Raw genomic sequence first — 13,362 nt, 5'->3', positions numbered from 1 at the left:
AAAAAATTTTTTTTTAAGTTAGAAACTAAAGGGGAGACTTCCAAAGGACCAGACGGTATCTAGTGCCGAGGGAAGCTGAGAGCTGACACAGCGGGCTAGGAAGGTTCTCCTCGTCCAGCTGTTTCCAGTCACTTAGCCCTTTTCCCCTTGCCCGTTGTCTGGACTAGGATTGCAGGCCTCTCCCTCTAAGCATGCTGGCTACTCTGTGAGAATGGAAAACGCAGTTCCCATCGTCACTCAAGCCCCAGGAGCTCAGCCTCTTCAGATCCAACCAGGTCTGCTTGCCCAGGTAATTCTTTCTTTATTATTACTGGTATTACCATGGTCCATGTTAATGTTGTTCACAAAAGAGCTGTATCTTTGCTAATTCCCTCCCTGGCAATGGGTTAGATGCTTCAGATCATTAGAATATATCAGTAATATTCTGAATGATCCCCAAGTGAATTACCTTCCTAAGTATCTAGCTTACAATTACAAGAAGAAATTTAGACACAGGGAGAGCCTGGGGAAATTATCATTGTATCTTTGTAATGCAAATTAATATGGGAGACCTAGGGTTTAATCCTACCTCTCTGTGACCCAAGGCAAGTCAGTTAGCATTTCTTCCTTGTAAAATTGAAATGATTTTTTTAAAGCCCAAAAGAGCCTTGGAGATTATCTCTTTGTTTTATAGTTGAAAACCAGGATCACAGAAGCTTTGGGATGGAACCTTCCTTATCTGTTCACACAGGTACTCTGACAGATTCTTAGAATGAAATCACAGAGGTGAAACTGGTTGAAAATTTGCAAAGTGTCGTGGAAATTTTAGGTAACCATAGTGGTGTAATGATAATAGTAATCAATCCTTAATGTCACTTGAACCTTAATAACAAATACATCCTCATTTTGCCAGGCACTTTACAGTTGTTATTGATTTAATCCCCACAACATAGTACGGTATTTGTCTCCTTCTGACAAATAGGGGAAGTGAAGCACAAGCACTGGCTCAGAGTCACACGGCAATTAGGTGGCGGAACCAGAATAGAAACCCAAGACACCAGCATCTGTATTTTAACCGCCATGCTGTACTGTTTCTGTTGTTGGGCGTCAAGGACAGCTTGACCAAAATGTTAGTGTAGAAGCACTTTTGTTTTTAAATAAAGTTGGTTCCCAAAGACACTTACTTACTTATGGTGTCTTTTGTTGAATAGAAGTTTGGGGTTTTAATTTTAATATAGTCACATTGCATAGGTCTATTCTGGACTCACTCTATTCTATTCCATTGTCCGCTCCAATATCGTATTGTCTTAACTATTATGACTTTAATATATGTCTGGTATCTGGTCAGAAAAGACCTGCTCCTATATTGTTCTTCAAAATTTCTCTGTATTCTTTTTTTTTTTTTTTTTTTGCGGTATGTGGGCCTCTCACTGTTGTGGCCTCTCCCGTTGCGGAGCACAGGCTCCGGACGCGCAGGCTCAGCGGCCATGGCTCACGGGCCCAGCTCCTCCGCGGCATGTGGGATCTTCCCGGACCGGGGCACGAACCCGTTTCCCCTGCATCAGCAGGCGGACCCTCAACCACTGCGCCACCAGGGAAGCCCCTCTCTGTCTATTCTTATCCCTTCGCTTTTCCATGTGAATTTTATCACCACCTTTACGTAAGAATTTTGGTGCCAAAACAAGCCAAAACAAAACCCAAAACCCTGGTTTGTATTTATTGGACTTGCATTGGATTTATATTTACTTTTAGGGAAATTGACATCCTTATAATATTAAGTCATCCCTGAACATGGTATAACTGTATATAAATTACCTTTTATTCCTTGCACTAAAGTTTTCTTTTGTTAGAGTAATTCCTAAATATTTTACAGTTTTCTTATTAATAACTTTATTAACTGTATGTTCTAATTATTTGTCTTTGGTTCATAGAAATGTAACTGATTTTTCTTTATTGAGTTCGTTATCTAGCAATCCTTCCAAACTCTGATTGGTTCTGATTGTTTCTGTGAATTCCCTTGGATTTTCTATGTAGACTATCTTTTCATTTACAAATGATACAGTTCTGTTTCTTCCTTTACAATCTTTATAACTTTTATTTATTGTTCTTATATCACTGTGCTGACAGCCCCTCCAAAACAACATTTAATAAGTGTTAATATTGAGCATCCTTAACTGGAACCTAACTTTTTTTTTTTTTTACATCTTTATTGGAGTATAATTGCTTTACAATGGTGTGTTAGTTTCTGCTTTATAACCAAGTGAATCAGTTATACATATACATATGTTCCCATATCTCTTCCCTCTTGCATCTCCCTCCCTCCCACCCTCCCTATCCCACCCCTCTAGGTGGTCACAAAGCACGGAGCTGATCTCCCTGTGCTATGCGACTGCTTCCCACTAGCTATCTATTTTATGTTTGGTAGTGTATATATGTCCATGCCTCTCTCTCACTTCATCTCAGCTTACCCTTCCCCCTCCCCATGTCCTCAAGTCCATTCTCTAGTAGGTCTGTGTCTTTATTCCTGTCTTACCCCTAGGTTCTTCGTGACATTTTTTTTTCTTAAATTCCATATATATGTGTTAGCATACGGTATTTGTCTTTCTCTTTCTGACTTACTTCACTCTGTATGACAGACTCTAGGTCCATCCACCTCATTACAAATAGCTCAATTTCGTTTCTTTTTATGGCTGAGTAATATTCCATTGTATATATGTTCCACATCTTCTTTATCCATTCATCCGATGATGGACACTTAGGTTGTTTCCATCTCCGGGCTACTGTAAATAGAGCTGCAATGATGAACCTAACTTTAAAGGAAATTCTTCTGGCTGCTTGCCATTAGGGATTTTGTTTACTCTGAAGAGTTGATAGGGACACTTAATCAAGTTTGCTAATTTTTTAATGAATTAATATTAAATTGCATCAAATGTTCTTTCTTCATCTATTGAAATACTCCTGTGTTTTTGTTCCTTAATCTGTTAATGTACCAAGTTACTTAATAGATTTTGTAATGTTACACTATCCCTGTATGTCCAAGGTGAACTTTATTTAATCATGTTGTGCTTGATGTGTTTGTATGCTTTTCAATTCTGGATAGTCTGCAAACACTATAGCTAGTATTTTTGCATCTATGTTCATAAGTGAGAAGTGGCATGAATTTCTCTTTCTTGTAGAATCTTTACCTGCTTTGGGCATCGAGATTACACCAATCTCATAAGATATGCTGGATATTATTACCTCTTCTTCTGTTTTCTGGAACAGCTGGTTTGAGATTGATATTAGCCATTCTTCATCTCTTTGTTCTTATGTCCAAATTGAGACTGCAAATGACCACTAACACCAGCTTCTGATGGCACAGGAAGCTGTGTCTTGCTGAAAGTTTGTAAACAGAGAGCCTTCAGTGTATAAAGCACACCTTCTATTCCTTCCTCTGTCTCTGGTCCTCATAGCTCCCTTTTGTTTGCACAGTTTGGTAGTAGGGAGTTTAAAAAAAGGCCCTGGTAGATCAAGAGAACCACAGCTCCCTCCAGGGGCAAAGCAGCTTGCTCATACTTTATCTGACTGGCAGAAATCCAGGCCACTTTCCCACTGCTGCTCATCTGTGAGCCAAAACCTGCAGAATTCACATGTACTTTAAAGGGTACTTATAGATCCTTTTTTGTGTTTGCACACTTAACTCTAGTAAGCCAGGAACCATCTCTGAAAGAAAGAATACTTGGCATCTCTTACTAGCTAAAATAGACGTTCTTCATTGTTCAGTTTGGTGGAAACCAACATGCTTAGCATTTCTGAATTTCAGTCCTTTAATCATAGCAGGGAAGGGCTTTACCTACTGCGTACTTGAAAAGGAGTCCCGAACGTGCTGTAAATCTCCAAGTGAATTTAACCTAAAGCACTAAGTGGGAAAGTGAACCAAAAAAAAAAAAAAAAAAAAAAAAATACATGTACAAGGATTTTAATTGCTACAGTGTTTATAACAGGGAACTGCTGGGAGCAATTTGAATGTTCCTCAGGAGGAGATTTGCTAAATAAATTGATACATGCATAAAACAGAACACCATGTAGCCATTAAAAAGGGCACAGTAGGGCTTCCCTGTTGGCGCAGTGGTTGAGAGTCCGCCTGCCAATGCAGGGGACACGGGTTCGTGCCTCGGTCTGGGAAGATCCCACATGCCGCGGAGCGGCTGGGTCCGTGAGCCATGGCCGCTGAGCCTGCGCATCCAGAGCCTGTGCTCCGCAACGGGAGAGGCCACAGCAGTGAGAGGCCCGCGTACCGCAAAAAGAAAAAAAAAAAAAAAAAAAAAAGGACACGGTAGACCAAAGTGTCTTGACATGCAGAGACGCCTAAGAGAGATTTAAGTTTAAAAAAAAAAAGTCTCGTCCTATCTAGCATCACTGTGTGTCTTTTTGTTTATTGGTTGCTTTTGATTTTTCTGTCACTCAATTCATGCCAATATGTCAGCCTATTAAGGTCGAGCTTTCCTAGGTTTTGGGGTTTTTTCTCTTTTTTTGGCTTCATTGGATCTTTGTTGCTGTGCACAGGCTTTCTCTTGCTGCGCACAGCCTTTCTCTAGTTGCAGTGAGCAGGGGCTACTCTTCATTGCAGTGCCTGTGCTTCTCATTGCGGTGGCTTTTCTTGTTGTGGAGCACGGGCTCTAGGCGTGCGGGCTCAGTAGTTGTAGCTCACGGGCTCCAGAGCACAGGCTCAGTAGTTGTGGCGCACGGGCTTAGTTGCTTCGCGGCATGTGGGATCTTCCCGGACCAGGGCTCGAACCCGTGTCCCCTGCCTTGGCAGGCGATTCTTAACCACTGCACCACCAGGGAAGTCCTCTCCTAGGTATTTTTTAATGGTCCCTTCAAAGGACGAAAATAAGCTAACTTCTAAAACTAGTAGGGCAGCTATAAAAAAAAAAAAGCAATAATTAAACATGGAAGCTGACACCTTCATTTATCTTGGGTAAATTTCTAGGTATCAGGCAAAGGCACTCCAAAGATTATTACTTTAAATATATCCCAAAATTCTGCGTATTTCTTTTTTTTTTTTTTTTTTTTTGTGGTACGCGGGCCTCTCACTGCTGTGGCCTCTCCCGTTGCGGAGCACAGGCTCCGGACGCGCAGGCTCAGCAGCCATGGCTCACGGGCCCAGCCGCTCCGCGGCATGTGGGATCTTCCCGGACCGGGGCACGAACCCGTGTCCCCTGCATCAGCAGGCGGACTCTCAACCACTGCACCACCAGGGAAGCCCTGCGTATTTCTTTTTATCTAAATAGTTATACCTTTTCAAGGAGTTTATCTGTGAAAGTTTAGAGAGTCTTTTAAATCCATCCCTCATTAGCTTTGTTTGCTCTGCCCTTTTCTGCCCTACCTCCCAGCAGCATCACATGTCCCTCAAAGGGAAACACTCTCTCTGGGGCACTCCAAAGATGTGTTCATGGAAGAAGAGGGTGTAATGACACCCTCTCATTTCAGTGACAGGAGGGTGATATGGATTGCCTTACCAGTAACGCTTTTTTGGTACCGCCTAAAAGGAGCTGTCACCTCTCTCCTTCCAAGCCCCAGCCCAGAGCTGGCATCTTGACCACCATCAGAAACTGTGAATGAGGAGGTAAAGGTAGAGAGATGGGAAGTACAGTTCTTGATTGATGCAGTATTGAATTTATCTCACTTTTCAAATGGCAAGATCCCAAACCCGCTTTGACCTTTCAGAGCCCCCAGGATATGGAGATTTCTGTTTGCCAGATACTTGTAGACTCTGCCCTGCCATGAAGAACTTTTGTGCATTCTTGTAGCCAATCAGCTCGTATCACCTGAACTCCTTTAAATGTTTCCCTAAGAATAAACCACTGGCTTGGACTCTTTAAACTGTTAAAATACAAAACTTCGATGCTTCTCAAAACCTTCTCTGGTTATTTTCAGCCAGTCTTTCCAACCATTCTGTCTTGCTGTCTGTGTCAATCTTGCTTGGTGCCTGATATTGTTAATGAATAAGGAAGACTTTTTCATACCACTTTTATGCAGTTACCACCAACACCTGATCCTGAATAGGGCCAGCATTTTTATGTATCATCTCCGTAAAAAGAGGTAGTAGTTTGGCTGAGAGCATGGGCTCTAGAATTTGACTGCCTGTGTCCAGGTGCCAGCCCCACCACTTACTGGCTGTATCACTTTGGGGAAGTTATTTTTGAGTTTAAATTTAATTAATTATTATCATCGATACTGTATCATATTATTTTCAGCTGAGCCTCATAATATACTGTGATTCCATTTCTTTTCCTGTACAACTTGTTTTTCCTGGAATTAATGGTTGTCTCATCTTTTCATTCGGTTAGTTTCCTCTATTATTATGCAGCCCCAAACTCTTCCAGAGTTCTAAAAGGCGTATGTGTTTGATGTGTTGATGTGTTTGAGCATATTGAGAAGTTCAGTGGTTGTTATTTTTCTCTCTTTCTGAAATCTTTTAAGACTCTCCTTTTCTACAGTGGTCTGAGATTTCATGACTGCATGTTTCCTTGTGAGTCTTTTAGAATACATTGTCCTGGACAACCTATTTGCCCTTTTTACCTGGAGAATTTTCTTTTATTTTTGCCTTTGTTAACTTCTTCCCTTCCATTTTCTCTGTTCCCTCTTTGCGGAATTCTTATTAATTAGATGCTGGTGTTTCTGAAGTGATCTAATGATTTTCATATCTCCCCCCCACCCTGCCCACCTTTTTGTCTCTATATATTCCATCTATGCTACTTCCTAATATTTTCTCAACTCTATGGAATCGTTCATTTCTGTTGTCATAGTTCTCATTTCCAAGAGTTCTTTCTTCTCTGAATATAGATATATCTTCTTATACATGATCTTGTTTCATGGAGATAGATAGATAGATAGATAGGTAATTTTTTTTTACCTCTGTGAGGACATTAATTACATATTTTTTTGAAAATTTCTTCTGATTCCTACACTGTTGTTGTTTCCTCTGAGTTTCATTTTTTTGTTTTAGTCTCTTTCATGTTAGAAGCGTCCTTTAAAATCTGGCGATCCCTGGCTGTTCATTCATATCTAAGACTGAAGCACTAAAATAACTGGAGAGCTTCAGGGGCAGGGCAGTGGACTTCTCCATAGCTGAATGTGGGCTTCTTTATAGACCAGTAAGGAGTGAGCTCAGCATTTTCACTGGCAGATCCCCTCTCGTCAAATGTATCTATATTTTTTTCTCTTGGAATAGTTAGTTTCCCTAGAGAGAATCCTCCAGGCTCCTGCTTTGAGACTGGGGAGGCCGGGTAATAATTCTACATACCAGGGATCTGGGGGTGAAGGCATCTCATAGTTTAATATACAGACTTGTCCTTAGATTCCTTCAGTCTGTGAACTCAGTAGTCGCCCTTCAGTTTAACAGCTTCTAAAATGTTGTTAACTGTTATTGTCACTTCCTGTTCTCTTTGTCCTATGGATCTGTATATTTTTTTCATTCCTTCACTATCATTTTAGTTGAGCTTAAAGAGGAAGAGCAGTAAATGTACGTTTAATTTACCATATTTCCAGGCAAGCTATGTAACTTCTCTGTGTTTCAGTTTACTCATTTGAGAAAAGGGAGAGGAAAGCAGTCCCTACCTCACAGGATTGGTCTTAAGATAAAGTCAGAAAATCTATTTATGGTCTTAGTTCTATGCTTGGCACACAGTATGCATCCAGAAATATCAGCGCTAATCTTATAAATTATAAAGTAGTAATAAATTATAGAAATATCTGATGAAGTGTTGTCTGAAATGAGTTGAACACATCAATCAGTGATAGAGGTACAAAAATATCTCTCTTTGAAGTAAAATGTTAATATTCATTTTAGGGAAATAGGGAAAAAATAATGTCCTTAGCTTGATATCAAGATTTATTATTTAAAGATGACATTAGTCAAAACACATACTTTTTATGAGATCGGAAATAAGTTCCAGGCAAAATCAGTAGAAATCTTACTGCCAGTGAAACTTATTCATTTAAGCTTTTGAGCTCATAACTGTTTCAATCAATTAAATTATTTTTCTGCTCACTGTGTTTGAATTCAGTAAACCTGAAATACAGTTAAGTATAGTTAATTGCCTTGGTAGCACTGCTTCCTTCATCAACAAACATTAAGCATTTACTGTTTTATCTGTGGTCCCTGAGCTTTCTGCCTCTATCAAAAAAAGATCAATAAGCAAACAGGCAATATCTACGAGGTATAAGAGATTTCACTGGGTCTCATCTGCAACAGAGATGACAGGATAGACCAGGTGAACGAGCCACTGAGGTCTAAACTGCGGCTATATCATTTTATACACATCACTGTTTATTAAGCCTTGACTCAAATTTGTAATCCATTTCCAGAAGTGCTTTTTTGTACATGTGAGCCACAACACACATATTAAACACATGCACAGTTAGTGGAGCACTACATTATATTCCTTACCCAGTGTCAGTCATCTCCATCCTGATGGAAAGAGAGATATAACTAAGATCCCAAATGTTTAAGTCCTTGACCTGCCCAAGAGGAATTTTACCTTAGTGGTGTTCCTTCAAGTGTCCAACTTTGGACAGCTGTGTTCATTGTGAATCATTTAATAACCAAAGGCAAGCAGAATAGTGATTGAAGATACAGAGAGTTCAAAACACAATACACGCACATGCATGCACACATGTAAGTCTGTTCAAGGAGGAATCAAGAAAGTTCGTTTTAGACTTCTTAGAAAAAGCTTAATATTTACGAAGAATCAAGCTGTGACTTCCTCACTGTCTCAGTTCTGCTTTGAGGAAGTCAAGATAATTCTCAGTTAAGCTTAAGGTTCCAGCTAAGAACTGTACTTCACGCTTGCCTGCCCTCAGATGCAGGCAAGTATCAGATACTTGGTGATCTCAGAATTATGTTAACTTAGATTCAGAAGATAACACAAGTTGGACCTCTAGATTCTAGCTGATAAACAAAAGGCAAAATACTAAATAAAGGATACTAGACAGAAAACTTCTTGCGGGCAAGAAGTTACCCTTGTATGGCCCAATTCAACTACCTCAATCTCTTGCACATAATTGTGTGACAGAATAAATCAATAAATGAACTCTTGGAAATTTTAAGCATTGTTCATTAGAGCAAATTTATAAATAAATCATTCTTCAATGTGAATGAATTGCTTCCATACAGTTCTTTGCCCATATACTTATTATCTTCTACATGACGTCCCATGTGCTAATTTTATCTCCCCTGGTTTTTTGTTTTGTTTTGTTTTTGCGGTACGCGGGCCTTTCACCGCTGCGGCCCCTCCCGTTGCGGAGCACAGGCTCCAGACACGCAGGCCCAGCGGCCATGGCCCACGGGCCCAGCCGCTCCATGGCATGTGGGATCCTCCCGGACCGGGGCACGAACCCGTGTCCCCTGCATCGGCAGGCGGACTCTCAACCACTGCACCACCAGGGAAGCCCTCTCCCCTGGTTTTTGAGGCCAAAGAGCAGGTCTCCACTTTCACAGCTATCACAGGGTCTAGCACAACCCTGGGCACAGAATAAGTGCTTGACTCATGCAGATTGATTTTATGACTAACAGACATGGTGACAGCAAACGTCCTCTGTCCTACAGCAGGCCTGGCCAAGTGGGACCCAGCAGATCCTGCTTCCCCCGGCGTGGCAGCAGCTGACTGGGGTGGCCACGCACACGTCGGTGCAGCATGCGACTGTGATTCCCGAGACCATGGCCGGCACCCAGCAGTTGGCCGACTGGAGGTAAGCAAGGCAGCAGGCATGTCTGGGATGGGAGGCACGTCTACCACTGACCCAGAGAGCTGGGCTGGCAGAATCCCCTACTTTTTAAATTAAAAAGATTATTAGGTGGAATAAGACAACAGTGTAATGAGAGGTTATTTTTAAATAAATGTGTACCAGGACACTAGAAAATCAGCTTCATTACATTATGGTCAGTTGTCATTTTCAACCCACAATTCAGTTCCATTATTTGATCACCAGTGTAATTCACCAGACTTGGCATGGGATGATTTTTTAGTTGTTTCTCAGAATTAAATTCCACTCCCAGAAAACAAAGATTTGTCACCAGTGAAAGGATGCGGAAGAGAGTCCCCGGGGCTGCTATGCAATTCCAGAAAGTGTTCTCGAGGTGTTTTTGAGACGCGAGCACACTGGAGTCATAGCAGACCTCCCAGGGGAAGGCTTGACAGAAAGGGCTTTATTTGGGATGATAAACTCTGGTGTGTTTGCTGAGTGTGTCTCTTCAGTTGATAGTCATATCTTCGAGATCCAAGTGCACTTTCCGCAGACCCCAGAGGCAACCAGCTGACAGCCGCCAGCATGCCACACCCCCTGCATCTGTTTCCAGAGCCCCCCACCCCATCCCACTCGCCAGCTTCATCACTGACACATTGCTCCGTTGTTTTTATGGCCTCTTTCCCTTGTACCTGCCGCCCACCCCATCCCAACACCACCACCATGGCCCCCTGCACCAGGCAGAGCCAAATGGCAGCCCCCAAGTTGTCCCCAACTTCCCGTGGCCCTCTGCACTGTCTCGCTTTCAGCCCAAACATCAGGGCAGGTCACACCCCTCACCCTCTTGATAGTCTCCATACAACCATGGAGCCTCCTGACAGCTCCTTTTCTGACCTGAAAGGCTACTGTGAATGAAGAGCTCTGGATGAAAGGTAGAGAGGTAGAGAGACAGGCCCCCAGTCCAGCCTCAACTGCAGCTTCCTCTGTTCTGCCAGTTAATTTTCTAATTACTAATATACTAATTCTAATTTAATTTAGTAAGAAGAAGAGAGGAACATGGGCTGTTTGTCACAGTCCCAATTCACTTCCCACTGACAGCACTCCCCCTACACCAACCCCACTCATTTTGGAAGCCCTTTCAAACCGGGTAAAACTGGGGTCATGTCTGGCCCTGCATGACCTGGGAAAAGTTACTTAACCTGTATGAGCCTTGGTTCTTCTTCAGTAAAGCGGGGATATTCATGTCTATTCATAGGATTGTTGGGAGGGTTAAATTTAAGATAAAGAAACAAAGCACTTGACTGAAGTTAACGTACCGTACCAGTGCCTGGTATGTGACAGGCAGTAAATAGATCTGTTATCTGCCCTTCCCCCATTCACACTGGTTCCTGCTCAGCAAGACCACCTTCCCTCTTCAGCTCATTAGGGACAGCAACCAAGTGGAAAGCTGTTTGGCCAGCTGTTTTTTTTCCTCACCCCTTCTCCTAAAAGACCACACATAACGCTGTACTCCTTCTTTCCTTTGTCTTTCAGCATTTCTAGCTCATTGAATTTCAGCAGTACTCACATACTCACTCACTCATGCATATTTTCTTACCCCTCATCCCTCTTTCCTCCTCATCTCTTATCTGAAGACACCTAAAGCCAACAGTTTCTTTTCAGTCTCTTCTCCATTTCATGTGTGGTCCAAAGAACATCTGTAATCATGGCTAATAAACAAAAGAGAAGTACCAGTGCTAGACCTGTATCAAAGGAAAAAGAGTGCCATGTCTGTAGATGAAATAGCAACAAAGTAAAGAAGCTACAACATCAGTTTCTAAAGTTCATGTAAATGTCCAGAAGACTATCAAAATCTCTACAAAAGTGTCTCCCTACTTCTTTTTTCCTATTCATCTTTCCCCCTAAGTTTCAAAGATAAATTTCATAATATTTTAAAAATTCAGATGAATTCTATACCTTTTCATTTTATTATGTATTAAATGGGTTTTTATGGGCAATTCTCTTAATTCATCACTACTCTTAATATTTCTGTGGGAAAATAAGCCTTTGAGCACCACACAACCCAGATCCCATATAACCCATTTTCAGGATAATGACTGGCAGTATTTCTTATCAACATGTGTCTGACGTTAGTAATTTTCACTTAGTACCAAACTCTATACATGTCTAGTCAACCTTCAGTTAATCTGATAGTTCATTCAGGAAGCGTATAACTCATTAATCAGCTGCTACACGCCTAAGCATTGTGCTAGACGCTGAGAAAATTCTAAGGTGTTAACACTTCCTAATGCCAGAAACATACGGCTCCCAGTCTTCGAAGTTTTTCACATAAACTACAATATCCTCCCTTATAAAATGGTATTACTAAGATATCCTGCCTCCCTCACAGAGTGGAATCACCCACTGAAGGCACTTGGTAAATTCTAAAATAAAATACACAGCACAGTCACCTGTTCAGGGACTTGAAAAGCTGGAAGGAATATTTATTTTCTCTCCCCAGAACTTAAGCTGAGTCTGCCCACTTGGCATTCTCGCCACTTGAAATGCCCTCATTCTGACTCACCAAGCTGTGTCCCTGCCACTTAAATGTTACTGCACCAGGGAAACTTACCTGTTGAAGTCATCTGGGGTGGCTCCTCCCTTCAACAGCTCTCCGGGTAGTGAGAGACCCACCTTTTGGTTTTAGTTTGCCTTTTAATTGGGGAGGGAACTTTATCTTAAAAACGAGCTCTGTTTCTATAAAACCAGTAAAGAGCCTGTTTTCCCATCTTTCTTTTAGGAACACGCATGCTCACGGCAGCCATTACAATCCCATCATGCAGCAGCCGGCGCTATTGACTGGTCATGTGACCCTTCCAGCAGCTCAACCTTTAAATGTGGGCGTGGCCCACGTGATGCGGCAGCAACCTACCAGCACCACTTCCTCCCGGAAGAGTAAGCAGCACCAATCCTCTGCGAGGTAGGTGGTGAGAAAGAGTCTATCCCTGGAGGAAGGAGACCTCAAGGAGCTTGGAAGTTAAAGATCTGGATCCCTGGAGTGGGACAGAAAGTGGCCGGTAGAATTTGCTAGACCATGTGGGGAGCACTAGGGTTTGAAGGAGGCACTCATTCTGAGGTCTGAGTGCTGACCCTACCAGCACCCAAAGGCTGGGGGCCTGGGACCACAGTGTTCAGTGTCTGGGCCTTGAGCGGTTCTCCACTTCTCTAGAAAACACTCAGGCTGACCTCTGAAGTTGCATTTTCAAAACCATAATAACTTTATTTAAAAGTAGTAGAGGGAATTCCCTGGCAGTCCAGTGGTTAGGACTTGGTGCTTTCACTGCCATGGCCGCCCTGTCAATCCCTGGTCCTGGAACTAAGACCCGGCTTGCGGTGCAGCCAAAAAAAAAAAAAAAAAAAAGGTAGTGCAGAAATGTGCTTTTTTTGAAATCTAAGGTCAGAAATTTAACTCATTTAGCTACTTGTTTAAATATAAGCAGTAACTTTGGTTAATCCTAGACACTAACCAGCAGAACAATAATCTTTCCCATTTCCTTTAAATCCAGTTTCATCTCCATGAACTCTTAAAAATCAAAATTGACAAAGGCCATGTGCTGTTTAATTCCATTGATAAGGTATTTTGGAAAAGGTTAAACTATAGGGACAGAGATCAGA

The 13,362-nt window shown here is 41.9% G+C and overlaps 1 protein-coding gene across 2 annotated transcripts in view; it reads left to right on the top strand.

Moving 5' to 3' along the window:
* The window catches only part of HIPK2 (homeodomain interacting protein kinase 2), a gene marked incomplete at both ends in the record, with an annotated part of 121,917 nt that overhangs the window by 89,311 nt on the left and 19,244 nt on the right, over positions 1 to 13,362 (top strand). The window contains 3 exons of one of the 2 annotated variants that reach the window (XM_079710918.1): positions 168 to 289; positions 9,575 to 9,714; positions 12,488 to 12,667. In XM_079710918.1, the coding sequence (XP_079567044.1) occupies positions 168 to 289; positions 9,575 to 9,714; positions 12,488 to 12,667 (442 nt within the window). Of the gene's footprint in view, positions 1 to 167; positions 290 to 9,571; positions 9,715 to 12,487; positions 12,668 to 13,362 lie in introns of both variants that reach the window. The other variant, XM_079710917.1, reaches the window with a different exon arrangement.

This window comes from Hyperoodon ampullatus (assembly GCF_949752795.1).
Source record: "Hyperoodon ampullatus genome assembly, chromosome: 9".
NCBI classification, from domain to species: Eukaryota; Metazoa; Chordata; class Mammalia; order Artiodactyla; family Ziphiidae; genus Hyperoodon; species Hyperoodon ampullatus.
This window is presented reverse-complemented; position numbering and strand designations above follow the sequence as displayed.